The sequence below is a fragment of the Lipotes vexillifer genome, unplaced genomic scaffold (genome assembly GCF_000442215.2).
Source record: "Lipotes vexillifer unplaced genomic scaffold, Lipotes_vexillifer_v1.1 scaffold299, whole genome shotgun sequence".
Taxonomy (NCBI): Eukaryota; Metazoa; Chordata; class Mammalia; order Artiodactyla; family Lipotidae; genus Lipotes; species Lipotes vexillifer.
This window is the reverse complement of record NW_006784347.1, coordinates 467,322-495,113: the sequence shown is the minus strand read 5'-3', so window position 1 is coordinate 495,113 and position 27,792 is coordinate 467,322. Positions and strand designations below refer to the sequence as shown.

Genomic DNA, 27,792 nt, shown 5'->3' with positions numbered 1-27,792 from the left:
ATAATGTGAGTTCATTTTAATAAAGATGAAGAGGTTTTTTCTCATTTATTTAGTAAACATTACATTTCTTTGATGTTCCAAATATTGCTCTAGGTTTGGGAATAGAGCAGTTTTTTTTCCTGCTTTCCCTTTAACTGAATTGCTATTAGTTTCTACTGAAAAGTTAAGACTTTATAGATTAGAAACTACTATTCTGTGTCTGGTGCCTTTTAGGGTTGATTCTTGAGCCACTGGGGGCAGTTGGATGTGAATAGGTTTAATGAATTCTATCCAGGATTCCTAGTTAGAGGTTAAATTTGTGAGGGGTCTGTATTTCTGTTATTTCATGAGTTCTAACCTCGTGAGTACATTGGTGGGTTACTGTGATGATCCTTGAACTCCAGTTCTTGCTATCAGGTGAAGCTTTTGGATCAGGTGAAAAATACTGTCTCATCTTTGTATGCGACTTGGTATTTTTAAAGATTTTTGAATCTTTAGACAAATAATATATCCCAACAACCAGGCTTGCTCTTGATTTTAGGGAACTGAAGGCTAGTGTTTACTTTGCATGTGTGGGAGCAGTGTTCTCCTGAAGTCAAGTCAGAAGTCAGGAAATGTGAATCTGTTCCTGGGTGGCTTGCTGTACCGAGGGCAGATCATTTCACTAGCCTCAGCTGCAGTTAGCCACTATTCAGTTCTGAGGGCATCTAGATGCTAGGGAGCTGATTATAACACACTTTAGCCACCTTTTCATTGGGATTTTTTTTTCCACTGAAGTATGAATCATTCTTGTGAAACAGTTTTCAAAACAGGAAGATGGAAGTCAAATTGTTTAAGCCCACACTGAAAACTTTTATGACAGTTGTTTGTATCTAGGGGGGTGAACACACCCCCCCCCAATAAATATTGAGTGCCTGCCTTTTTTTAAAATTTATTTATTTATTTTTGGCTGTGTTGGGTCTTCGTTGCTATGTGCGGGCTTTCTCTAGTTGTGGCGAGCAGGGGCTACTCTTCGTTGCGGTCCATGGGCTTCTCTCATTGCGGTGGCTTTTCTTGTTGTGGAGCACAGGCTCTAGGTGCACGCGCTCAGTAGTTGTGGCGCATGGGCTTGGTTGCTCGTGGAATGTGGGAACCTCCTGGACCAGGGCTTGAAACCATGTCCCCTGCATTGGCAGGCAGATTCTTAACTCACTTGGGAAGTCCGAGTGCCTGCTTTTTATAAGAATTTTTTGCTGGGCTCTGAGGATAACATGCTATAGTTAGACTAAGGATGTGAAGTCAGATATATAAGTTGTTGTCTGTGATAAATACAGGGCAGAAATAAGCATATGCTCTAAAAAATGTAATAAAGCTTCTAAGGTTTAGAGAAAGGGGGAGAGGATATTTGGTTGGACTCTCTGGAAATACTTCAGAGAATGCTTTTAGCATGGAATATTATTTTGACTATTAAATATTAGAGAGGATGGGGTTGGATAGAGAATAAGTAAGTAGAGTAAAAAGGGGAAGAAGCAGGGCCAGGGGACAGAAGTAAGCCAAGGCAATAAGTGTGAACGGAAGCCCAGAGGTGAGCACAATGTTTTGGGAGAAGGGGCTGACGCTCTTACTGTGTAGCATCTGCTTTCTATTCCTGTGTTATACCGTACTCCAGCTCTGCCGTACCCACTGTTGTGGTCTCTCCCGTTGTGGAGCAACAGGCTCCGGACGCGCAGGCTCAGCGGCCATGGCTCATGGGCACAGCCGCTCCGCGGCACGTGGGATCTTCCCGGACCAGGGCACGAACCCGTGTCCCCTGCGTCGGCAGGCGGACTCTCAACCACTGCACCACCAGGGAAGCCCCCAGGAGAAGTATTTTAATCTGGAAATAATTGAAGAATTGTGAGCCATATACATACACATATATATGTGTGTGTGTGTGTATAATTTTTTTTTTCGTACTCTTTGTGGGACTCAACTCTCAGTCCAGAAAATAAAAGTAATCACGACAAACTAGATCTTGAACATTTTGCTTTGTTGTTTAATTTACACATATTCTTGCGAATACTGTGTTCTGGTGTAATTTGGTCCGTAATAGCAGTTAAATTGGACTTGTGTTACCTTCTAGGTCATTAGTGCTGTGACCTTCTGGTCTTCTTTCCTTGGTTTTATTTAACTTTGAATTCTGGGAGGAAAGATACCATGTAAATTTAATAAAAGATTCCCCTTCCCTTTTTGGTTCTTCCCAAATCTTCATGAAACTTTCAGGGAAGAGGCCTTGGGTGGGTGGGCAGTGGGAAAGTTCTGCGAATTTGGTTAAGAAACGAAGAGGGGTTGTCTTTTGGGCAGCTAGTCAGTTTAGTGCATTTATGGATTTATGGCATGTGCTTTATCATTGAGGATTTCAGTTTAAATGTGAGTGCTGATATTGCCAGATTTCTACTTTTTGTGGATCATTTTAGTTCTCAGCATTTCTATGGAAAATTTTTATTTTATCGATAGCAGAAGAGGTGGAGACTTGGTTTATCTCTGCTCCTTCGAGGGATGGTCATGGGTATGTGAATGTGTATGTGTGTATGTAAAATAAAATTAATCTAAACTTGATGAGTTAAAGATAACTGTCATGTTTCATGCAAGGAAGGGTGCATCAGCCTATATTGTGTTCAGAAGAATGTAATGCTTTATAAAGAATGTGAAGCTTACTGTGAGCTATTATTTTCTCAAATACAGTATCCTCATTGAGTAGTGAACAGGATTATGACCAGGAGAGAGCATGCAGTGCCCAACTTCTCGCTGCTTAACAACTGTTGGACCTAGTGTATCTCACAGAATGTGTGTGTGATGAGTGATTTTTTTTTTTTTAAACTAGTGTAGGAGCCCTTATCCCTGCTCAGTTACGTATGAATGATTCTGTAGCTTCCCAGACTAATGTAGGACATTCTCAATGGTGAAATTTTATTAAAGTCATTTAGGTGTCTTAAGAAATGAAAGTGTTCAGTAGAGCCTAGTTTGCCATAGCCCTTTGGAGAATTGTTGCGTCACTGTTTTGGTAAATTTGTGCCTGACTTAAGCATCTTTGAGACATTTTAAAATAAAAACATATGGTTTAGGGAAAAATCTTTTACCCTTAAAGTCTAAAGGTGAGCCTTTAATCTTCTGGAGTGTCTGGGTCAACCCTGTGAATTTTTGGTTGTAGCTGTCATTACTCTGGATAAAATCGAAAGGTTTCTCTTGGGCTAGTGTTTGCCAGCCCCCCTTCCTCCTCCCTCCTTTATGTTTTATTGTAGAAAATGCAAGCTTACATACAAGTGGAGAGAACAGTACAGTAAACCCCCATGTGTGTGTCACCTGGCTACAACAGACATAAACTCATAGCTATTGTGGTTTTTATCTAGACCCCCTTGCCCTACTACCAGCATGCGTGTGCACGCACACACACGCACACTTCAATTATTCTGAAGTCAGTTCTATACTACATATTATTTTGTCTGTAAACATTTCAGAATCTTTCTGTATAAAAGCTCTTTTGCTGCCTCCCCCCACCACCGCCATCCTGTTCTTCTTAAAAAGTATTCTTGTTGTTGAAAGAGATGTGAAGGAATGAGGTTGAGACGATAATAGGTGGGACAGAGTAGAAATTAGGTCCACCTGATACTTGATTTTTCAGAAGAGAAGAGGATTGGGTAGACCCAGAACCATAAAGGGGATATGAGCTAGAATTTATTTAAATATCAGAAGATGACACATGTGTCCCGTGTCGTTCCGCCCGCCGACCTGGTCTTGCATGCCTCCATACAGACTTCTGGTGCCTTGTCTCTCCCTACCCTTTGAATGTTAAAGTGCGTCATGGTTTGGTTTTCAGGACCCCCCCCCCCGCCCCCCATCTGTATTCTTCATTGGTGATCTTTAGTCCTTTGAGTATCATCCATACACCAATAATTCCAAATTTATATCCCCAGCCCAGGTATATTTCTTTTCTGAAGTTCAGATTCATATTTAAAATGCAGTTCTTGATTTCCCTTGCCACTGTGATCGTCATCCTTCTCATCACAACCCCACTTCACCTTCCCACTCTGCCACCTATCACACAGTATGTAATAAACTCTAGGAGTACACCTTTGTCTTAGTTCGGGCCACTATAATGAAGTACCATAGGCTGGGTGGCTTAAAAACAATAGAAATTTATTTCTACAAGATTTTCTGTGGGTTTCTAAAAAGTTCCCAAGTTATGCTTATGCTGCTGGTCTGGGAGCCACAACTTGAGAACTACTGGACTTGATAATCACATAATCCTGCCAGCAGTAGGATATTACTGTTGTCTGTCTAACAGTAATGATGGAGATAGCCAGTATTTGAGACTAAGTGCCAGGCATTGTGTAAAAGTGCTTTATATGGGGACTTCCCTGGTGGCGCAGTGGTTAAGAATCCGCCTGCCAAAGCAGGGGACACGGGTTTGAGCCCTGGTCCGGGAAGATCCCACATGCCGCGGAACAACTAAGCCTGTGTGCCACAACTACTGAACCTGTGCTCTAGAGCCTGTGCTCTACAACGAGAGACGCCACCACAGTGAGAAGCCCGCACATGGCAATGAAGAGTAGCCCCCCGCTCAGTGCAACTAGAGAAAGCCCACGTGCTGCAACGAAGACCCAACACAGCCAAAAATTAATAAATTAATTTTTTAAGAAGTGCTTTATATGTACAATATTGTTTGGTTCTCATGGTGATAGGTAGGTGTTACCTCTTTTAAAGGGTTAGGTAAATTGTTGACATTCACACAATAAATAGCAAAGTTGAGACTACCCTGGTCTGCTTGCAAAGACACAAACCATTTTTCTCTTGACCAAATGAGTGGCTTCCAACCTTGGCTTCTTATATATTTAGGGCTCCCACATATAGTTTTACTTTTTAATTATTTGGCTTACCAATGTGTCTTGGTCGCCAAGACTCCAGGCTGGGAACTGCTACTCATACTTAGTTTGTACTGCCTGATTTTAAGCCCTTATTATGTGTTTATTGCTATATTGCTTATCAGCCTTATCTCCTCAAATTTATAAACTGTTTTGAGGCTATGGACCCTGTCTTTTGATTATTGTATAGTGCTCAGCAGAATGCTGTTCACATTGTAATGGTTCAGATGTTGTTGAAGGATTGTCATTGTAATCATTTTGGAGGTATATATATTAGGCACTCAGATTTAATGCATGGGGTATATAACCAGTTGATTTTGAATATTCACGTCATGGCATTCAAGTTCCTTACCACTTTGCTGCTTTTACATGATTAAAATAAGACAGCACATTAATTTTATTGAGAAAAATACTTAATCAGCTGAACATTAAATATAGATCTGAAATGAAAAGTCCTGTGTTCTGATTTCAGATTTCCAGAAACAATATATAAGGGAAACTGTTTAGATCCTTTCAGCCTAAAACTATGCATTAAAATGCTTTCCGTATTTTATTTGTATCCCTGTCCACCTGTCAGCTTGAATAATCAATTACTTATAGAAGGGTCTAAATCCATGTAAAAACCAGACTGAATTTCCCTTTTCTTTTTTATCCCTATCTCTTTTATCATTGATCGTAGATAAGGATTTTGTCGTTTCTCTCATATTTGAAAATCTATAATGAGGTGAAGATCAGCTTGTGCCTTAAAATTAGGACAGAGTTGGAGTGTAATTGGAAAACTATGGCAGCCTTCTTCATGTGTTCAGGAGGATGGGAACGTGTGTCACTTTACTAAGATTTTGCTTTACTCTTGTGTTCTATAGAATTTCTTAAAGGACTGGGAATTTCACTGCCCTATCCTCATGTAATAGTACAATGAATCCACAGACTCTTTGTTCAAAGTTAGCTATTGATGAGGGGAAATGGGAGGGACAAGCTGGGGTGTTACTTCCTTTTTTCTAGGTAAAGTTTCTTCAGCTGAAGATGTGTTTAGCTGTGCAGCAAGTAACTGCTGTTCTGTAGAGATTTAAGGTAGCATTACAGGAAGAAGACAACTTGAATTGACTCTAGTTTTGTTGCAGTGATTATGTTGTAAGTAAAAAATGCAAGCCTTAGGAAAGAATGTGGGTGGGGTTAACCAGGGTTTGTTTCGTTGTTATTTCTGTTCTGTCCTTACCTGAGCTGTTGAAGTATGTATGAAATGAACCTTTTATTATTCCAAGACAATTCCTTTTATCTGTCCTCCAAAATGCTCACTGTGAGCCATCAGTTAATATGAGGGATCAACTTTGTTGACTCAGAAAATGTTGAGTTTCTTTAGGAGTTTTTGTTTAAATTCCTCTACTTTAATCTTTATTGCTATGGGTTGGTGGTTCGAAACTTTGGCTGCTAAATGGAATCACCTGGAAAGCATTTAAGGAAAAATTCAGGTCCTACCGGCAGTTAATTTTGATTAAATTGATCTGGGGTGTGTCTTCAGCATTCATGTTTTTAAAACCTCCCCAGATAATTCTAATGTATGGCCAGCATTAAGGAATACTGCCCTAAGTTCTGTTTTTACAGACTCCAGTCACTTCCTTGGAGGAAAAATAAGAGTCATCATGTGTATCCCCACCTCTCCCCCACCCCCATCTCAATCCTCTGTAGTTTCTACAGAGGGAAATTAAAGTCAAATCTGAATCTTATGTAAAAGCATAGAAATTTAATCCTGTAATTTTGCAAATATATAGAGTAGGCTTTGAGGAGTTTTAAAAATAATGTCTAATCTCCTCTTTGCTCGCTAAACTTATTTTGTCTCTGTTTTAAAAAAAACGTTCAACACATTTTGATTTATGACAGATTTACCAGATTCCTTGTATATCACAGGACACCAAGGACATCTAGCTGTACTTGGTGAAGCAAGTCTGTCAATTTAAGTTATCTTGTCAGATAATATAGCCAATCTTGTAGTTCACAAAGAAATATTGTTGCTCTGATATTGTAACTTATTTTCCTGAATGAGCCGTGTGTGTGTGTGTGTGTGTGTGTGTGTGTGTGTGTGTGTGTTCGATTTTCAGACAGGTGGTACTTTGAGGTGGGTTTGCAAGTTCAGTGAAATATGGGTCTCTGGTTTCTTTTATTTTGGTATCTTTTAACTCACCTTTCTTTCCGTAAGGTGCTTAATTTCCATGCCTGACACCCTACCAGTATTTGACAGCCAGAGTAAATGCCTGTACTTTTTTTTTTTTTTTTTGCGGTACGCGGGCCTCTCACTGTTGCGGCCTCTCCCATTGCGGAGCACAGGCTCTGGACGCGCAGGCTCAGCGGCCATGGCTCACGGGCCCAGCCACTCCGCTGCATGTGAGATTCTCCCAGACCGGGGCACGAACCCGCGTCCCCTGCATCGGCAGGCAGACTCTCAACCACTGTGCCACCAGGGAAGCCCTGCCTGTACTTTTATTCTTTTGAGAAATGTAATAGGTCATTCATTAATTCATTCAACTAGACCATACTCACTGCTCCTGTGTCTTGAGGACTGAGTAAGTCATACGTGGCCCCTGTTTTCGCAACAGTCCCATACATTCTCATGGGGAGACACAGATATCAAATTTTTCTCTTTTTAGCTAGTGGGAAGCAGCCACATAGCATAGGGAGATCAGCTCAGTGGTTTGTGACCACCTAGAGGGGTGGGATAGGGACGGTGGGAGGCGCAAGAGGGAAGAGATATGGGAACATATGTATATGTATAACTGATTCACTTTGTTATAAAGCAGAAACTAACACACCATTGTAAAGCAATTATACTCCAATAAAGATGTTAAAAAAAAAGAAATCAGATGTTCAAATTTGGAAAAGAAAATTTTTTTCTCTTTTGTGTCAACATTCTATTCCATTGGCAAATCTTGCTGGCTCTACCTTCAGATTACATTCTGAATATAAATACCTACTCCCCGTTTCGGATGCTGTCACCAAACTATATCTTTTGCCTGGACAACCTCAGCAGCCTCCTAATTTGTCTCCTTCTGTTATTGATCATATATAGTGTGTTCACAGAACAGCAAGAGTGAGCTTAAAAATGTATCTTGCGTCCCTGCTCAAATTTGTCCAAAGGCTTCATGGCACACTTAGGCTAAAAGTCAAACTCCTTATCATGGGCTACAAGGCCCTACTGGATCTAGGGTCTATCTGCTTTTGTATACCACCTTGGTATCATCTTAAAACATTTCCTTAGCCTCACTGTGCTCCAACCACACTGGTCTTCTTACTCTTAATTCTGAGTGCGTTCCTGCCTGTACATTTTACTGCACACTCTGCCTGGAAAGCTTTTCCACAGATTTTCTGTCAGCTGAGTTTGGTTCTTCATCCTATTCAGGTCTCTGCCACTTTTAAAAGAGAGATTCTTGACCACCAGCTGTAAAAGGGCAAGTTAATATCACAAATAACATTTTAATACACACACACACACACACACACACACACTTCTGCTTACTAGCTTATTGTTCTCTACCTCTGGAATGTAAATTTCCTCCTGTTAGGTAGGGATTTTGTCCTGTTCACTGCTATAACAAAAGTATCTCGAAACATAATAACCATTAAAAAAATGCTTGAATCAACTGATTAAAATTATGTTTATGATGAGTATAGCAAAGGGCAAATAGATCTGTGAGAGGGACTGCCAGGGAATCCTCCTTTAGTCTCCGCCAGTGTGGCCAGAGTATAAAAGAGCCAGGAGAGGTTTTGAGAGTGGTTCTTAGGGGTGATGGTATGGGCAGAGACAGATCAAGCAGGACCTTTTGGTTGGTCCCTGTTAAGAATTAGGGAAGGGCTTCTCCACCTCACCCCATCTGCATCTGTTTTGCAGATGATGAGCATAGATTTTACAGCTCACTTTGTATTTTCTTTTTTCTCTCAATTTGATTCATTCATGAAATTTAGTATCCCCATTAATGGGAAAGGAAAATTCTGAAGAGAGTACAGAATTGAATTCCTTTTTAGAAAGTCTGGTTACTCCGAGCTGTGATTGGCCTTCTTATCATTAGTATAACTGTGAGGAGTGAAAATAACCTTTTGAACTCTCTTATGGAGAAAGTGGTGGTGTTCTGTAAAAGACATTTCATTCAATATGGTTGTTACTGGCTTGCATAATCCCACCATGTCACCTGGTCTCTGATTAGACTTGGTCTGTGAGTCTGATGAGAGCCAATTATAAGTTACCTCTCAAATTTACTGTGGCTTTTCTCTCTCCTCCTTTATTAGCTTGATAATCCAGTTGAATGTATTATTGCTTAGAGGTTGGGTAATGACCATGACCAGTTTTTGAAGGCTAGATTCCACATTGGTGGGCAGTTTTTTTGTTGACTAGTATAGCCAGAAACATTTTCACATTACTTTTTTCCATTTATCAAAGGAGATAAATATCCAGGCTATTTATGTATTTATTTTTAGGGTGTTCAGATGTCTTGGAGGAAAGGACTGTGGAAAACTGAGTCCTAAAACTCATTTAACTTGAAGTTGGGCAAAAAAATTACAGTTCTTATTAGGTAAATATTTTCAGATTTTAAGCCCCTTTACCTTTCATTTATTTTGCTAAAATATTCTGATAGGACTCCTGTATATTGTCCAGACCCAGTGTGCTTTATATGTCTGTCATAACAATTTCAGTTTTGACTCAGAAAAGCCTGTGGTCTATTGGAAAGAAAGCATTTTTTGAAAACGGCTTTATTGAGATATATTTTAGAATACAGACTTTTGAGTCGGACGTGAGTTTGAATTTCTACTGGTACTGATTAGCTGTGTGACTTTGTCAAAATTGCTCAGTCTCTAATAGCCTGGAATACAGTATTTACTTCAAGTTGTAATTAAAATTAGAAAATGATACATGTCAAGTACCTGGCCCTTCAGGTTTCAATAAATGGTAGTACTTTCTAATATTACTAATACTAGCACATAGGATACTTATCTCTTTCTGTCCTTTGGGATTTTAAAGCCTGGGAACTGAACTGAAATGGACAACAGTGATAGTAAGATCTGATGCTACTGAACACAGTCACACAAATTGATCTGCAAGGCTGAAATTGTTAGTTCAACTACACTGTTCTTTAACTTTTCCTGTGTTAAGTCTTGGTTTTATTGTATAATGAGCAGGAGGATTACCTTATTCTGCCCATTTTATAAGAGGTTTCCACTGAATGTAGCTGTCTTGCAGAGAATAAAGAGTAACCAGGTGTGTTACTCTATGTACAGTGTTGTATGGCTCCCCCCCCCCCCCCCTCCAGGCCCACCCTCCAGGCCCTTGGGTGGTACCCTGTGTAGGCAAATGTATTTGGGATCTAGATCTCTAGATTTAGGAGAAGTACTTTATTCACATTAAAGCTTGATACTTAATAAGTTGTTTATCAGGATGGATTAATTTACTGTTTCTAACCATCCTTGTGTTGACAGGGGATCCTCCCTCACCCGTTTCTCAGCCAGTTAATATTAGAGCAGTTTTGTTATGAATATGATTAGAAATGTTCCATTTCACAATGTGAATACTTGTTTACCTTTAACCACTTATGGCTAAATGCATCTTTGTCTTTATGATAGCAGTGTAGCTTCAGTAGTGAGAAGGAACCTAGTAGGAGGTAAACTCAGGGTAAAGGGGCACTGGAGTAGGTGGAGATAGGGTGTTTGGAAACTAGTTGATTATTGTAAGGATTTTAGCTTTTACTCTGAGTATCACCTTTGAGTAGAGGGGTGACATGATCTGACCTAGTTTGAAAGAAAAGCTGACTACTCTGGACAGCAGCAGGGGCATCTGTGCTGGGGGCTGTTGTGATCTCTGGTGCCAGAGGGTGGTGGCTTGGGTCGGGGTGGTGGTGAAGTTTGTGAGGAGCAATGTTTTATTCTGGATATATTTTGAAAGCAGAGCAGGTAGGATTTGCTCATGGGTTAGGTGTGTGGGTTGTGAAAGTGAGTTTTTTGGTCTCAGCCAGTTGAAGGAAGGTATTGCTCTTTATTGAGATGGGGAAGATTAGGAAAAATAAATGAGGGCAGGGGGAGATTAGGAGTTAGTTTATATTACTGTGATAAAGACAGTGAGAGCTAGAGCAACGCTCTCTTTGATTTTGGTATTACATATTAAAAATAGTGGATCCATGTCATTATACATAGGTCAAAACTGCAAAGAGTAAACCCTATTGTGTAAACTATGGACTTTAATTAATAATAATAATGTATCAATTGGTTCATCATTTGTAACAAACGTATTACACTAACGCATAATCATAGAGGAAACTGTTGAGGGGGTGGATATATGGGTTCTCTACTTTTCACTCAGTTTTTCTGTAAACCTAAAACTATTCTAAGAAATAATGTCTGTTAATTTTTAAAAAGCAATCAACGCAGATAGATGCTATCATGTTTTCTCTGATCTTCGTCTTTCGTTCATTGCTGAGGCCAGTCTTCTTCTTTTGCAGTAGCATGTCAAATTGCTTTTCCCTCCTAATTCAGATCTGTTTCTAACATAATTTCATACCAATTAGATGCCCAGAGTAGACCTGTTTTCCATTCTGTTTAGTTCCTCAGTTACTTCTGAGTTCTTTCCTTAAGCAAAGTAAATATTATTGCCATAATATTTGTCTTGGACATCACCAATATATTCCAGTGGTTTTTAATAGTAAATGATGAATACAAAAAATAGAACCATATGTGGCCATAGGCTTAAAAATATGATTTCACTGATCTTTTTTGTTCTCTTATTCAGTTGGTTATCTGGTCTTTCCCTTTTGCTGTGCAGGGTCATTTACACATTCCTAGGACTTCTCTGCTGGGCTTTAGAGTTTAGAGACCAGCCTCCATGATCCCTTCAGGGGATTACAGCTTGCAGGTTCTTGACTTTTCACCTTTATGCCTTTCTATGTGGAGACTGAATTTAGGGTGAATTGGGTATCATTTTGTTTTGCATGCTGCATCTTAAGGGCAGGGACTAATGTGTTTTTATTTTGTGTGTCACACAAAGTCACATACTTTTATTAATGTTATAATGGAGTGTCTGTGCTACCTTTATATATATATATATATATATATATATTTATTTATTTATTCATTTTTGGCTGTGTTGGGTCTTCGTTTCTGTGCGAGGGCTTTCTCTAGTTGCGGCGAGCGGGGGCCACTCTTCATCACGGTGCGCGGGCCTCTCACTGTCACGGCCTCTCTTGTTGCGGAGCACAGGCTCCAGACTCGCAGGCTCTGTAGCTGTGGTGCACGGACTTAGTTGCTCCGCAGCATGTGGGATCTTCCCAGACCAGGGCTCGAACCCGTGTCCCCTGCATCGGCAGGTGGACTCTCAACCACTGCGCCACCAGGGAAGCCCTGTGTTGGCCTTTTTTAAGTAGAGTTCTTATCTGTATATGGAAACAGAAAAATGGGTTCAAGAGGTAGGTAAAGACCTTAAATTGAATTCCCTGTTAACTAAGCTTTCCTTTAACACAAAGGCAATGAGGATAGAGGCACTATAGTGCAGTGATTAAAATTAAGGACTCTGGAGCCAGATGTACATCTTGCTTTTTCTTCTCTGGGCAAATGACCTAACCCCTCGGTGCCTCAGATTCTCCATCTGCAGTATGGGGATAGTAGGTGCCGTCTCTCAGGGTTGTTATAATGATTAAATGATGAAATTCATGTAAAGTTGGTAGCAGTGCCCAGAACAAAGGAAGCATTCAACAAATGTTACCTATGTATAGTTTCTAGCTGAAGAAAGAATTCAAATTCAGTAGAAAATATTAGAGCTGGTAATAACACATTTGTTGGTCATGAAATATTGGAGCTATAAGGTATCTTTTACAGCAGTCTTTATTTGCAACCCGTATTATATTATGAAGTGTAGAAGAAGTATTTAAAACTTTGAGAATAAATAAAACCCATGAGGAAGAATGTAGAATTTAAAAAATAGGACCAAGAATTTAATCTAGGATTATTCCTAAATTTAGTGTAGGGCAATGGTTTTCTACCTCTGATAATTAGGGGTAGTCAGTGCTGTGACACCTGCGGTGACTGTTGGTTTTTGATCCATCAGCTTTTCTTAGCACCCTCTACCCCATCCCCCTAAATGGCATCCTCAGGATTATTCAGGTATCCTGCAATTGTGTAATTCATGGGACCCCTCTCTGGCTTCACTGAGGAAGTTTCATCAGTCTAAGTGTGATCTTTGGACCAGCAGCATTACCTAGCATCACCTTGGAACTTGTTAGAAATGTAAATTCTGGGACCCCCCACCTACTGAATCTGAAACTCTGGAGATGGGGCCCTACAATACGGGTTTAGACAGCCCTGCGGGCTTAACGTTTGACTTCTAGTGTAGGGTTTCCAACTCAGGTAACTTCAGGAGTTCAGGCATATAATATAAATGAATGACACCTACCAGGTGGGGATAATTTTGAACTGTGGATCAAGTGCCACAGCTGAAGGGATCAGCTGCTGTTTAGCTAATAGTCATTAAGAGACTTGCAGACCCAGCATTGGCAGATCTTGTCTTTGTATATAATAGATTTTAAAGTGCTGGGAAAGAATTGAAAAAATATTGATGTCCTTATGTATGGAGGCCAAAGAAAATTCAACTATAAGCAAATAAAACCAACTTCAGGAATGTGACCTTCGTTTGTGATCTCTTATATAGGAGTTTTGTTGTGAGTAAAACTTGCTTCATATCACAGGTTATATTATCTTAGGTTAAATTTCTGATGTGGAAAATTTTTTTGGTCATGGGATAAGGACAGTTTTAAGGTTTTTGATAAATGTTATATTGTTCTCCAGAATGAAACTGCTGTATCATCAGCAGTTTCCCTGAAACCTGGCAGGCATTAGATACAGTTCTTTTTATGTGACTTTTAAAATTTGCTCGGCAGAAAAGGCATCCTTTAAAATTTGTATTGCTTTGATTTACTAATGTAGTTTAACCCTTGTTTTGTATTTACTGGCCATGTGTATTTTTGTATAAGTAAATCTTTCGTAGTCATTTGCTTATATGTCCTTTTGAATTGATTCATAAGTATACGTTGCCTTCCCTAGCTTTCTGTTTGCCTTTTTTTTTTTTTTTTTTTTTTTTCTAGACCGTGAGTGACAAACTGAGAGTTTTTGCGGTACGTGGGCCTCTCACTGTTGTGGCCTCTCCCGTTGCGGAGTACAGGCTCCGGACGCGCAGGCTCAGCAGCCATGGCTCACGGGCCCAGCCTCTCCGAGGCATGTGGGATCTTCCCGGACCGGGGCACGAATCCGCGTCCCCTGCATCGGCAGGCGGACTCCCAACCACTGTGCTACCAGGGAAGCCCTCTGTTTGCCTTTTAATTGGTATGTTTTTTGAATTATAGAAGTTTTAAATTTGGGTAGTCAAATCCATCAGTCTTGTCAGATTCTCTCAAATAATCCCTCTGGGGTTTTCATTGGAATTAGATCAAATCTATAAACTAATAACCCTCAGTAAAGATTTGTGCCTGCCTTTCCAGCCGTACACATGCTATTGTGAACCACTGTGGATAGGATACTCCCTCATCTCCACCACCACCAATATTCATTCATTTAACATACATTTATTGAATGCTTACTGCACATGAGACTACAGTAAGCCCCCTATATACAAAGGAGTTCCGTTCTGAGAGCGCATTCGTAAGTCCAATTTGTTCGTAAGTCCAACAAAGTTAGCATAGGTACCCAACTAACAATCGGCTATGTTGTACTGTACTGTAATAGGTTTATAATAGTTTTCACACAAATATATTAAAAAAACACAAAAAAAACATTTTAAATCTTACAGTACAGTACCTTGAAAAGTACAGTAGTACAGTACAACAGCTGGCATACAGGGGCTGGCATCAAGTGAACAGGCAAGAAGAGTTGCTGACTGGAGGAGGGAGAGGAGGTGGGAGGTGGTAGAACTGAAGGATCGTCAGCAATAGGAGACGGAGGGCAAGCTGCAATTTCACTCACGCCTGACGTTGATGGCACAGGTTCTGGTTCCTTGCTGGATTCAGTTCTATCTACCTTCTTGAAGAAAAGATCCAGTGATATCTGGGTAGTAGCTCTTCTTTTCTCATCATAGCTGACACGTGACAGTGTACGCCAGACACATGAACTAACTAACGTGATTGGACATGCGAATGCAACTTGAAGATTCGTATGTTGGGGACTTACTGTATCGGGTTTGCGGGACTACGTTAGTAAATAAAACAAGAATTTCTTGTGATACATGAGTGAATAAAGCAAAGAATTCCTGCCCCTCTTGTAACTGACACTGCTGGAGGAACTGAGGCAATAAATGAATCAATATATATCAAGTGGTAAGTGCTGCGGAAACAAAGGAGAGTCCGGGGAGGGTGGTGGCAGCAGCTTCACTATTTTGTGTTGGTCAGAGTAGGCTTCTTTGATAAGGCGACCCCAGGGAAATACAGAAACATTGCTCAAGGATATCTGGGAGAAGACTGTGTTTCAAGACAAGTTCATTTAAGTCAGAGAATGGAGGATGAGAAATAGCGAGGAGCCTTGTAGGAACTTTGGCTTTTACTCTGGGTTAGATGGGAACTTTCTGAGCAGAGGACTATAAGGTAAGTCCAAGGCAGGAGGACCACTCAGGAGGCTGATGCCATTTCCAGCTGAGAGATGATGGTTGCTTGGTTGAAGTGGTCTGAGATGAGATGTATTTTGAAGGTAGAGCCAAAAGAGTTTCTCGTGGATTAAATATGGTTGTGAGAGAAAGAGAGGAGTTGAGGATAACAAGCTTTCCAGCTTGAGATACTGGAAGAATGTTTTGTTGTGTTTTGTTTGCTTTTTACAGAGGAGGAGAGGACTATCAAAAACAGATTTTTGTAAGGATGTGAGAATTTTAGTTTTGGGACACTTATTTTGTATCTGGCCAATTTTGTAGCCTTTACTTTACAGTGAACTCTACTTCTGATAGTTTCCCTGTTTTTTTCTCTGAGGGAGTTTTTCTTTCTTTCTTTTTTCTTTTTTTCTTTGCGGTACGCGGGCCTCTCACTGCTGTGGCCTCTCAAACACTGCGCCACCAGGGAAGCCCTCTCTGAGGGATTTTTAAAACTTAATTTTTATTAGAGTATAGTTGACTTATAAGGTGTTTCTGCTGTACAGCAAAGTGAATCAGTTATACATATATCCATTCTTTTTTAGATCCTATTCCCATATAGGTCATTACAGAATATTGAATCTCTGCGAGATTTTAAGGTAGACAGTTACATTGCCTGGGAGGGAAGGTTCTTGATATATGCAGGTAAACAGCTTGATGGAATGATTTCTCTCAGTGTCCACCTTGTTGCCTCTACATTCCTACTTTGAGCTTTATAAGTGTTACCGAGTCCAGCCTCTGGCCAACTTCCTGATACTTGATGGTGTTCAGATGTGCTGGCTGAGGAGGAATCTTCTGTATGATTATGTCACACTGCCTTTTTGAGTAATGTTGCTTCTTGGATAACCTGATGCAGTATTTAGTCCTTTTCCTTGCTCAACAGTCAGTGAAAACCATTTTCCATCATTTTATGGAAATGATGCTTCAGCTTCTTCTCATTGCCAACTAACTATCCTTGGATATCAAATACAATTTTCTGTCTACTTTCATCTAGCTTTCATTTCATTATTTGAAATTTGTAACACAGGAAAGAAATGAGCTTTTTTTTTTCTTTTTAAGTTTGTGGAAGGGATTGGCAATAGATGCCTTCACTGCCTTTGGTTATTAGAAATTCTATATATGATATAGTGATTAGAAATAGAAATCTATCTTTTCCTCATATGTTCCTATTTTTTTTGCCTTAATGATTCTTCTAAATTTTGGTTATTGGAACTTTCTCTGGCTATTCAGAGATTAACCTGTATTCTTAGTTTCTAGCTGTGTGAAACTTTTGAGATTCTAATTTTAATGAGTATTTAAAGGGAAGTTGGTGGAGTGCAAATTGGATTTCAATAACTGTCTAATATCTGAAACTGGAAAAAGGATTTTTCATAACCCAGTGGTAACGTGGGTACTCTTGTCCCCCTCCACCCTCATCCTGTCATACAGCATGTCACTGCTTTTGAGCTAGGTAGTTAATACTTGTATACACATTTTTTTTATGTGACTCTTTGTAATGTTAAGATTTTCTGTTCCTATCCCATAGAGACCCTCACTCTTAACCCTGGATACTGTGAGTCTAGCAGCTGTGTGCTCTGAATGTCTGATGGTGATCTCAGTTTTACTTAGTCTGCATTATTGGTTTTTTTATAAGTCATCTACAGATCCTAGAGATTTCAGAATGTAGGTGTTTCAGACATTTTGCACATTTGGACGTAGCACGTAACTATTGGATCGTTTTTGGTTGAACATTGTAATGTGTAACTTGCTGCGGACAGTCATTTTACTTTTATCTTGTTAATGGAATCTTTATTTGCATAAAAGGAAAGAATTGGAGATAGGACTGAAATCAGAATCAAAGATGGAATTGCCACCATTCAGGCCTTTGCAGCATACTGTTGTTACTTTAATGAGATTTAAAAACATTTCTAGATCAGGGAAAAGTATAATCCACCAGCACTGTTCTACTGGACTTGAAGATTTCCCATCCTGGACTAGAACTAGGTGACTTAAAGGCAGCACTAGGTCAAGTGTTTGACATGGTTCAGTGCCTAGCTTTAGTGTTACTTTTAGGTAAATCAGCTTTTGCTGCAGTATATCTTTGAGAAAAAGGAAGTACAGTATCTACCCCTGCTGTCTGTGGCAGCGTTGAAGATAGGATTTATCAGATACAGTCTCTTTTATTGAACTCATTGACAGTATGTTGGCAGTAAGAGGTGTAGCAAATCTTTGTCTTTTCTCTGTGTTACTAGAAATTACATTCCTTGTTGTTTTTCTTTTAGTAAGGTTAGTGGTAACCACCTCTAAGTTAAGTGATTCTTAAGGTGTAGTAGAAAAGGTTTTATCATTGACACCTTTGAAGATTCAATGGCTAATATCTAATTTGTAATAAAAATGGAAGGAGCTTGGTCCTCACATTTAAGAGAAGTTAAATCTCCTTACATCAAAGTCCCCATGTTGATCTCTTTGTCCTCTTCTAATGAAACATTACCATTCAAGAGGATTTTAAAGAATTAAAAACAAAAATTAATCCCATTTTTGTTTTCTACGTTGGCCAACATGTAACCTGAACTCTAAATTTTCTCGTACTTTCCACTATTTAGCTTTAAAGTGTTTATAAATGTGAGAGCTTTTTTAGAGGAAATGATTTTTTTGTTCAAGTAAATAATTATTCTTAGATCCCAAGAATATCTTAAGTTCTAGACATGTGGTAATATTCTACTAACCCTGTAAAAAAAAAAAGAACTATTAAAGCTCTGTAAGTTCACATAGCTAAAAAAGAGTCTATTTATACAACATATACTATTTTATACAAATAAATACTGGTACATAGCTGGCAACATTACAGTTTACTATTCATGTGATATTACAAAAGCAAATATTAGTACTGTATCTTTCTGCATTTAGGTAACCAAAAAGCAATTCATTGTGTAAAAGTTTAATGGATTTTTATACAGCACATGCAGACAAAGAAAATTTACCAGTAAAACATTTAATAAAAGCAAGGAACAAAATACAAGTTAAAATGAATTCCCATTCAGGTAGTAAGTAGCCCAGTACATGTAGACATCTATTCTGGTGCAAACTGGCATAAAGTACATGGCAGAACAACACCTTAGAAAGCATCCTAGTGTCCTGCACAGACAGCACAGAGCAATTCTTTTACTAATTATTAGCACAGAGTAAGCAATAGGAAAGAGTTGAAAGAACTCTGTGGATTGTTGGAATCCACATCTTTTTCTTCATTATTGATAATGACTGTAGTAGAAACCAGTTCATCATTATATTTGCATAAGTATCACTCTGCAGCCTTAGTCACAGGTTCTGTTTAAAGCATGACCCTACTTTTAAATCAGTGTCTCTTGTTTTGAGCTGTAAATTATCAGAGTAATAAATTTACATTTTGAACATTAGGGGCGAAATATACCTCTACCTCTGGTAAACTGAGTTTCTGTGGCATGTTGTTTTTGTTGAGGAAACAAAAACATAAACTCTCACACTTGAAGCTGTCATTCTTGCACTGTGTTTTGTGTTCTGCTCTGCCACTGGCTTGTGGTAACATCTTCACAGCTCACCTCAGGCTTGCTAACTGTACACCTCCCACCTTTGTTAACAGTTCCGCTTTCTGTCCATGTTGCTGGTATTTTGAACACAAGATACTTTTTGGACACTTGGGGTGGGGTTTCCCATTTTTCATTAATTACCACATTCTGACAACTTCCTGTTGAAAATTATATCTGGTTAGAAACCGTCATATGACAAATGTATTTGTAGAATGAAACCTGTTCGTAATTGGGGGTTGCAGTCCTCCCTTAATGCTGCCTATCTTTAATTAGTTTATTTGTCTTTAATTAGTTTATTAGCCAATCTCCAAAAAATATTACCATGACGTTCGGTTTTGTATTGGTATTTAGAATAATACTTGTATATCAGCCTGTTAGTTTTGACCTTAAGAAAATTGAAAAGGGCTGTTCATTAATGTCAAAAGAAAAAATGTGTTTATCCACCAAAGTTCTTGTGAACTGAAATGTTTTAAGGAATTTTCTTTTCCTTTTGTATTTTCAAGTTTTCACACAGTTAAAGTGTTGTGGTTTCTTTCTTATTTTTTCCTTGACCTCAGACAAGAAAGAAAAAGAGAAAAAATTCTTTTGGTTAAGATGTGTCGAAATTCAGAAGTAACAAATAAGTTTCATCTTTCCTGCCAATTCAGAGTGCTTGATGTCCTGGAACACTTTCATGAGAATGCTTATGAGCTAAGTTCAGGATCATTGGGAGAGACTGCCAGGATTCTTTGTCCACCAAGGGTGACTAAGGAGGGAGTGCTGTAAATTGGCCAAGAAATCATCTTTCCCTTGCTTTGGTTTTCAACATTAGAGTATTATTTTGGCTAGCCACTGTCAGTTGTTAAAACAGATTTGTCTGGGAATAAACTGTCATTAAATGGATGTTGTGTTAATTTTATTAGTCACTTTTGCCTTCAAATTGCTGCCTTTTATGATATTTGACTCCCCCTCTACTTTGTTTCCTTGAAGACTTAGGATTTGTAAAGAAGCAGAGAAGCTGTGTGATTCCTTACACATAAGAGTGACAGGAAGAAATAAGGTTTGAGGAGATTTTATTGAGGAGAAGTAATACGTGATTTATGTTAGGAGTGGGTAGTTAAGGAGTTATTGGAGTAGCCCATTGGTGGTAGATGGGGACTTGGTACTGTGGTAGCTTCAGAAATGAAATGAACCTGTAAAACCAAGAGATTTTACAAGATAGGAAGGTTGCGAACCTTGAAGAGTGATGAAAGTTGGAAATGGGATATGAGGGTTAACTAGCTTTACGTCTTTTAGAAAAGGGGGGACATTTTTATAGTTCAAGAATGATCCAGAGGTTATTCTTGACCTCTTGAGGTTCTTTCCTGAATTTGGGCTGGTACTAGACCTGCAGCCAATATTGAACCAGATAATTGTACTTAAAAAAGAAAGTATCTTTATATCTTGTGCTTTTTCCATCAAGGTTAGGGAACTATATACCTTGTTTCTAAAGAGAAATAATTGGATAATACTTTATCACAATGTTTGGCTTCAATGGCTTATATTTGGAATGTATTGAAGTTAGTAAAATACTATTGCTATCCTTGATCTTAGTTATTATGGTATGGTTAAGTATTAACTCATTTCTAATTCTACTATGGTTAGATTTGTTCCCTTTTTTTTTTTTTTGCGGTACACGGGCGTCTCACTGATGTGGCCTCTCCCGTTGCGGAGCACAGGCTCCGGACGCGCAGGCCTAGCGGCCATGGCTCACAGGCCTATCTGCTCCGTGGCATGTGGGATCTTCCTGGACCGGGGCACGAACCCGTGTCCCCTGCATCGGCAGGCGGACTCTCAACCACTGCGCCACCAGAGAAGCCCTGTTCTCTTTTATTATAATGTATTTCACCCTATCAGTGGACTATGTTAAACTTCACCTACAGTCACTTAAACTGTTTGTTACTGAGTATGTAGAACCTGATTGGAGATGGGGCTAAGGGCAGTATGACTACTTCTCTCTCGGAATAGAATTTTGTGGAAGATCATAAAATATTTTGGCTCCAGAACATACCAGATGCCAGTTACCCCCTCTAATATTAAAGTTGCCGTTTTCTATCAGACTTTTAGTTTTTAAAGAGCAGTTGAACATTACATACTTTTAGTTTTTAAAGAGCAGTTGAACATTACATTACAGTTAGAGCTAAAATCTAACTTTTCTTTGATTAATTAATTAATTTATTATTTTGGCTGTGTTCGGTCTTCGTTGCTGCGCGCAGGCTTTCCTAGTTGTGGTGAGCGGGGGCTACTCTTTGTTGCGGTGTGTGGGCTTCTCATTGCGTGGCTTCTCTTTTTTGCCGACTGTGGGCTCTAGAGCACGTGGGCTTCAGTAGATGCGGTGCGTGGGCTCAGTAGTTGTGGCTCGTGGGCTCTAGAGCACAGGCTCGGTAGTTGTGGCGCGTGGGCCACATGGGCTCAGCAGCATGTGGGATCTTCCCAGACCAGGCTTGAACCCGTGTCCCCTTCCAGGCTTGAACCCGTGTCCCCTGCATTGGCAGGTGGATTCTTAACCACTGCTCCACCAGGGAAGCCCCTAAAATCTGACTTCTTTATTTTCCTTCCCAGAGGTAAGGAGGACTCTGATCCTGAATTTGTTGTTTATCAGTTTTATGCATTTACTATTTATGTATTGGTAGCAGTTCTTTTTATATATATATATATATATATATTTATTTATTTTTTGTTTATTTATTTTTGGCTGCATTGGGTCTTTGTTGCTGCGCACGGGCTTTCTCTAGCTGTGGCGAGTGGGGACTACTCTTCGTTGCAGTGCCCAGGCTTCTCATTTTGGTGGCTTCTCTTGTTGTGGAGCATGGGCTGTAGGCGTGCGGGCTTCAGTAGTTGTGGCTCACAGGCTCAGTAGTTGTGGCTCGAGGGCTCTAGAGCACAGGCTCAGTAGTTGTGGCGCACGGGCTTAGTTCCTCCGCTGCATGTGGGATCTTCCTGGACCAGGGCTTGAACCCGTGTCCCCTGCATTGGCAGGCGGATTCTTAACCACTGCACCACCAGGGAAGTCCCAATAATTCTTATTATTGGTTTTTGGGTTTTTTTAAAGTTTTTATATAGTTTTTCCATTCCACATTGTTGAGATTTAGTCGTGTTGAGACATACAGTAATAATTAAATTGGTAAACAATACTCCATTAAATTCCTTTGCTACTTGTTTATATCTATAGTAGTACTTACTTTGTTTAGCTTATTATTAGTTTTTATGTTTTTCCATTCAACATTGTCTTCTGAGATATTGTCATGTTGATACAGATAGTTCTGGTTAATATGTTTCTATTGTTATAGAAAAATCCAGTAAATTATAGTGTATCTATTTCCCTGCTTTAACAAATTAAATTGTAACTAATTTTTAGTTATTACCAACTATTGCAGTGAACCTGTTTCTTCATGCAGATGTGCAGGTTATATTCTCAGAAATAGAATTTCATGATGGCTAGGTATACACATTTCCCACCTAGCCAAGTATTTCCAGATTACTCTTGAAAAGTGGTGGTGCCAGTTTTTATTATTGTTGGAAATGTATGAATTACTGTTTCCCACATCTCACTAACACTTGGTTTTTCCAATCTGGGTTTGAAATGACTTCTTAGTATTTGACCTACTAATATTTTAACCAAAAATCTAACAAGGCCTGGCATATTTTTATGTATTTATTGGCCATTTGGATCTCTCTTAATGTGAATTTTTAATTTATTCATCTTTTGTTAGATTATCTTCTTCTTAAACCTCTTTGGTGGAGTTCTGTTACATATTCTGATATGTTATTTTTAGTTTTATGTGTTACAGATATCTTTACCAACTAGTAGCTTGCCTTTAATTTTATTAAATCTTTTGCAGTGTGTTGAAAATTAGCTAAATTTTTTGTGTGTCTTATTTAAGAAATCCTTCCCTGCCCTGAAGTTCCAAAGATAATCTTATTTAAGTTTGACTTTTCAGATTGAGGAATTCCAAAAATAGTGAATTATATCATAAAGAAAGGAAGTAATTTTACTTTTTTCATGTAAAGAACTGGCATCTCAATGCCGTTTATTGAATAATTCAGTCTTTCCTCACCGCTCTGAATGCCCATCTCTTATATATATCCAGTTCTAAGTTTGGGAGTTCTGTATTCTGTCCCACTGGTCTTTTTTTCTTTCTAGACTGCCTTAATCACCATAGCTTTACCCTAAGTCTGTAGTGTGAGTTTTCACCATACTTTCTTTAGAATTTCTCTAGTGGTGTTCCTCCCCTCCACCGTTGTGGATTTTTGGATGTTTGTAAGTTTCCAGTAACAACCCTGTGGTGGGGGGAATTCCCTGGCAGCCCAATGGTTAGGACTTCGCGCTCTCACTGCAGAGGGCCCGGGTTCAGTCCCTGGTTGGGGAACTAAGATCCCATGAGCCGTGCAGCTCAGTCAAACAAACAAAAAACCCTATGGGAGATTTGATTGGAGCTTATTTGAATTTGTAGGTAGATGTGAAAATTGCCATCTTAAAAAATCTATCTCACCATTTATGTAGGTCTTTTGGTTTTATTATTTTCTCTGCAAAGATCTTTTGTGTATAATATTAGCATTTGTTAGTGTTGTAAATAGTTTAAAAAAATGAGTCTTTTCTACTTGTTGGCACTTGGAAACACTTAATTTTGGTATGTTGATCTTTACTCGGCAACTTTGCTGAATTCTTGGTTAGCTTTATAATTCGTGGTGTCTTGGATTTTCTATGTAGATACGTAATATTTATTCTTTATATGTCTTAAAGTAGAAAATACTTCTATCTCCTGAGAAATTAAAGCAATTCAGAAAAACTGTTTGCCACAGACAGGATCAGGATACTTAGAAGGCAGTTTCAGCTAGTTAATTTGGGAAGTATCTATGTGAAGAGTTTTATCCATGTGTGTCCTGTGACATACATACATAAGCATACATATAGTCTTAAGTTTTTCTTGACACTAGGGTGGTCTGTATAAGGGCATTTATAAGTTTTTCTTGACACTAGAGTGGTCTGTATAAGGGCATTTAGACATTAAAACCATCCCACTCCCATTTAGTATAAATGTTGCTGCTACTCTTGGATTTCACTCAGTTTATTTCCTTTTAGGAGGCGCAGGTCAGAATGGAGATGGGCTGCAGACCGAGCAGCTATTGTCAGCCGCTGGAACTGGCTTCAGGCTCATGTTTCTGACTTGGAATATCGAATTCGGCAGCAAACAGATATTTACAAACAGATACGTGCTAATAAGGTAAGGAATAAGTGTCTGGTCTTTTTCAGCTCAGCTAAAAACTATCATTATCCCCTTTTCCCCATCCCTCAGTAACTCTTAACTGTGTCAGAGAGAATGGTTTAATATGATCTGATACAGCGGTTTAATTTGTTTAAGAGCCTGGTGTTACTTAGCATAATGCAGACAACACTGTTAGAATATAATGTTAGATTAGCTCATGGGTTTAGAACAAAACAGTTTGAATATCTGGGCTAACAGGGAACATTTTAAAAAAGGCACTATTTAATGTAAGCCATTGACCATACCTGCATATTTGTTATATTTATGGAAAAGTGGTGATGACATTTTTTTCATCTTACTTTTTACTTAGATGCGTTTCTGTTTTACTGCTAAGCTTCCCTTGCTTTCTTGAGGAAAAATAAAGTTTTTCCTGAAAGATCATTCAGGCAAGATTAGACACTGGTAATTTCATTTTCCTTTGTTCTTCCGCTTGCAGTGGACTGACTCTTAACGATACAGCTTTTATCTTTAACAGTGATACTTGTATAGTTCTTCTTCTGAAAAATGTCCTCTGCTTATTTGGAGTTTGACTGGGGGAAAAATGTACATGGAAATAAATCCATTCAGTAAATAGTTGAGTGACTGCTGTGTACCAGCACTGTTCTCCTTAGTGGGGTCACAGTAACTAAAAATCCTCCTTTCTTGGTGCTTATGTTCTTGCAAGGTACTTATTGTGTTAGCTTGATGCAGTGACTTCCCTGACTGAACATGTGGGTCTAGATGAAGCATCTACTGCTCCTAAAAATAAGTGTCACAACGTTTTTGTCCTGCCTTAGTGCTGGTCACAGCCTTAAGAAAATTGCTATGTACCGTGAACTGCATACATTAAATGAATTAGTAGACCAAGAGTTAAAGGATGACTAATTGACAAGATGAACAAAAGGGTAAGAGTTTGAAGTAAAAGTCCTGCAGCCTCCCTTATATTATGTAAGCTTTTATTCCAAACATTTCACTGGAGCGTTCTTTGAGCTTCTTCCCCAAATGGGCTTATATGTAATTCTCCAGAAGTTCAGTAGAACATATTATAATTGAGGGCAAAGTCCAGAGGACTTACCTTAAAAAAAAAAAAAAAATTTGTTCCTTTAGGATAGGGAACACATTAAATCCTAACTTTAAAAATTAGCTAGCGCAAATGAGGAATTAAATCCAAAAACATTCACCAAGGATGGTAAACATTATGCTTAGTTCTTTTTCACAAAGAAAATTAAGTGATATTTGTAGAATATGAGCTGGAATGTTGATAAAGAATATCTGGGAGATGACTGGATATTCCTATCCTGAGGAGAAAAACAGTCTTCCTCTGTCATGGACACCTCTTCCGTGTCTGGTATTTTATAGCCAGTAGTTAAGAGAGAATGTTCATATTTGAGAACTAGAGTCTCTTAGTAACAACTGAGATTATTAGAATGGTAGTCAGTCATATTTGTTGCTTTATCTATTTTTATATACAATTATACGTACTGTGTGTTTATATATGTGTTTAGGTTATATTAGTTCCTCATTATAAAACTACTGTATTTCATAGACTCAAAGATGCTGTTGATTGTAAGCTGCACCATTGTTATGTGCCACTAAGAAGTGATTTCAGTTAAACTAAGGCATACCATCTGGAACACTGTTGTGTTTTAACTTTCATATTCAGTCAGCTTTTTTAAAAAAAAGATGCCCCCATGTCTTAAAATAAGAAAGGAAAACAGTGTCTGAACCTTGAGTGTGGACTGTATACAGGTACATTCATGTGTGTTGTTTAATGCACAAAACAACAGCTTACAGGCTTGTAAGAAGCAGAGCTAAATTTGAACTCAGGGCTATTTATCTGACCCCAAAGCATTTTCTGTCTAACATATTCTGCTGTTGTATCCTTTTCATCATTTCTCTTGGGCATATTTATTGAAATTTCACACCTGGTAAATATAACTGAGGGGGAAGGCACAGGGACCAAGAGGGTTCTGTTGCTAAAGGAGACTTCTTTCTCTTAATACACAGTCTTCTCTTAACACACAATCTTCAACATCCATGTCTAGTACAAAACATTCTATTATTTTTTTATCCCTTCTTTTGACTGATCTGTCAGATTGCACAGCACCTGCTAACTAAGGATGGAAATGTTACTGGGAATGAGAGATGGAAGAACAGTAAAACTTCTGGATAGAAAAGCTGCTGAATGGGAATAGCAGTAACCTGGAATACCTGTCTTCAGAATTGATGTAAAGTAGTTGAAGTTTCCATCTTCATAGAGTTACAAGGCATTATGGACAGCCATGTCTAGTCTAGGTAGCCCAGGACCATCTTGTGGTGCTGGTTTACAGTGAGGTCACTGATTTATCTTAAGATGGGTAGGAAAGCTTGACCTATTTAGAATGAAGTAGGAAAGTGAGTATGTGAAATTGCATCTTAATTTTGTTTTACAGATGAAGAGGTGGTTTGTTTGTTTTTTTCCCTTGTACTTTGACTCCATGTGTTACCTGAAATTGGTAAAGGGAAAGCAGTTGACCCAACTGTACAACTTAGTTTTTTCTTTTCTTTCCTTTTTGCTTGCTTGCTTTGGCCCTGTTTTATAATCAGGCTTAGCACAGTTTCTTCTACCATTTCTTCCTTTTTCAGTTTTACTTCATGTTTTTTTTCCTTTTTTAAATGTAGGACAGATTTGTATTTCCAGAGAGGAATAATTTATAAGGATATGTTACGACTTCATGCAACTGTGACCCTTCCCAATTTCTGTAGTCCTGTGTTCTGTAGTGTTTAGTTCTCTAGGCCTGGACAGTCCAGGCATGGTCCTGGTTCTCGCTTTAGGAAGTGATCGTGAAGGGTGGGCAGACTCTCCTGACCTTTTTACCTTGGCCTTAGAGTGCAGTAGCCTTGAGGTTATTGCTGCTTGTGGCTAATGTCACAGCCATGTAATGTTGACCCAGTATAAACCCCGGATGCTAGGGAATCCCAGCTTGGGGTTGCCATGACAAGTGTGGAGTGGAGCTTCATGGAGTTTTCTTTGCTAATGATGACCTTTCCTTTCGTGATTATTAACTATATTTATTAAGTATATTTTAGGAAAATTTAAGTAATCATGTAGACCTCTCCATAAAGCCTTACTTCCATCAGTCTCTTCCTTAAGCTCTGCCTCTTTTCTGCTCTCTTGTCATCTTTAAACTTCTGTTACAGCGCTGTCATTGTCATACTTGGCCTGCCTGTCTGTCTGAGGTAGACGAAGGTAGTAAGCTCCTTATGAGTGGAATGTATTTTATTTATTTTCTTATTCATAGGGTTTCACACCACCCAGCATGTGGTAGACACTCAATAAATGTCAGCTGAATGAACAGATTTTAACCGTTTGTATGCTGTTTATTGGCTCATCTTCCTTTTAGTTGCTTTCATCCTTTTTGGTATGAAGTACAGGATAAAGGATTCAGTGGTTGGTTTTGTATATGCTGTAATGAACGAACAGAGTTTTGGGGGTCAGGGCAGGAATGCATGGGGGG

General features: G+C 38.9%; 1 protein-coding gene across 1 annotated transcript in view; it reads left to right on the top strand.

The window, feature by feature from the left end:
- KANSL1 (KAT8 regulatory NSL complex subunit 1) overlaps positions 1-27,792 on the top strand; it is a 126,499-nt gene that overhangs the window by 40,959 nt on the left and 57,748 nt on the right. The window contains exon 2 of the mRNA XM_007456802.1: positions 24,133-24,274. Within this exon, the coding sequence (XP_007456864.1) occupies positions 24,133-24,274 (142 nt within the window). The remainder of the gene's footprint in view (positions 1-24,132; positions 24,275-27,792) is intronic.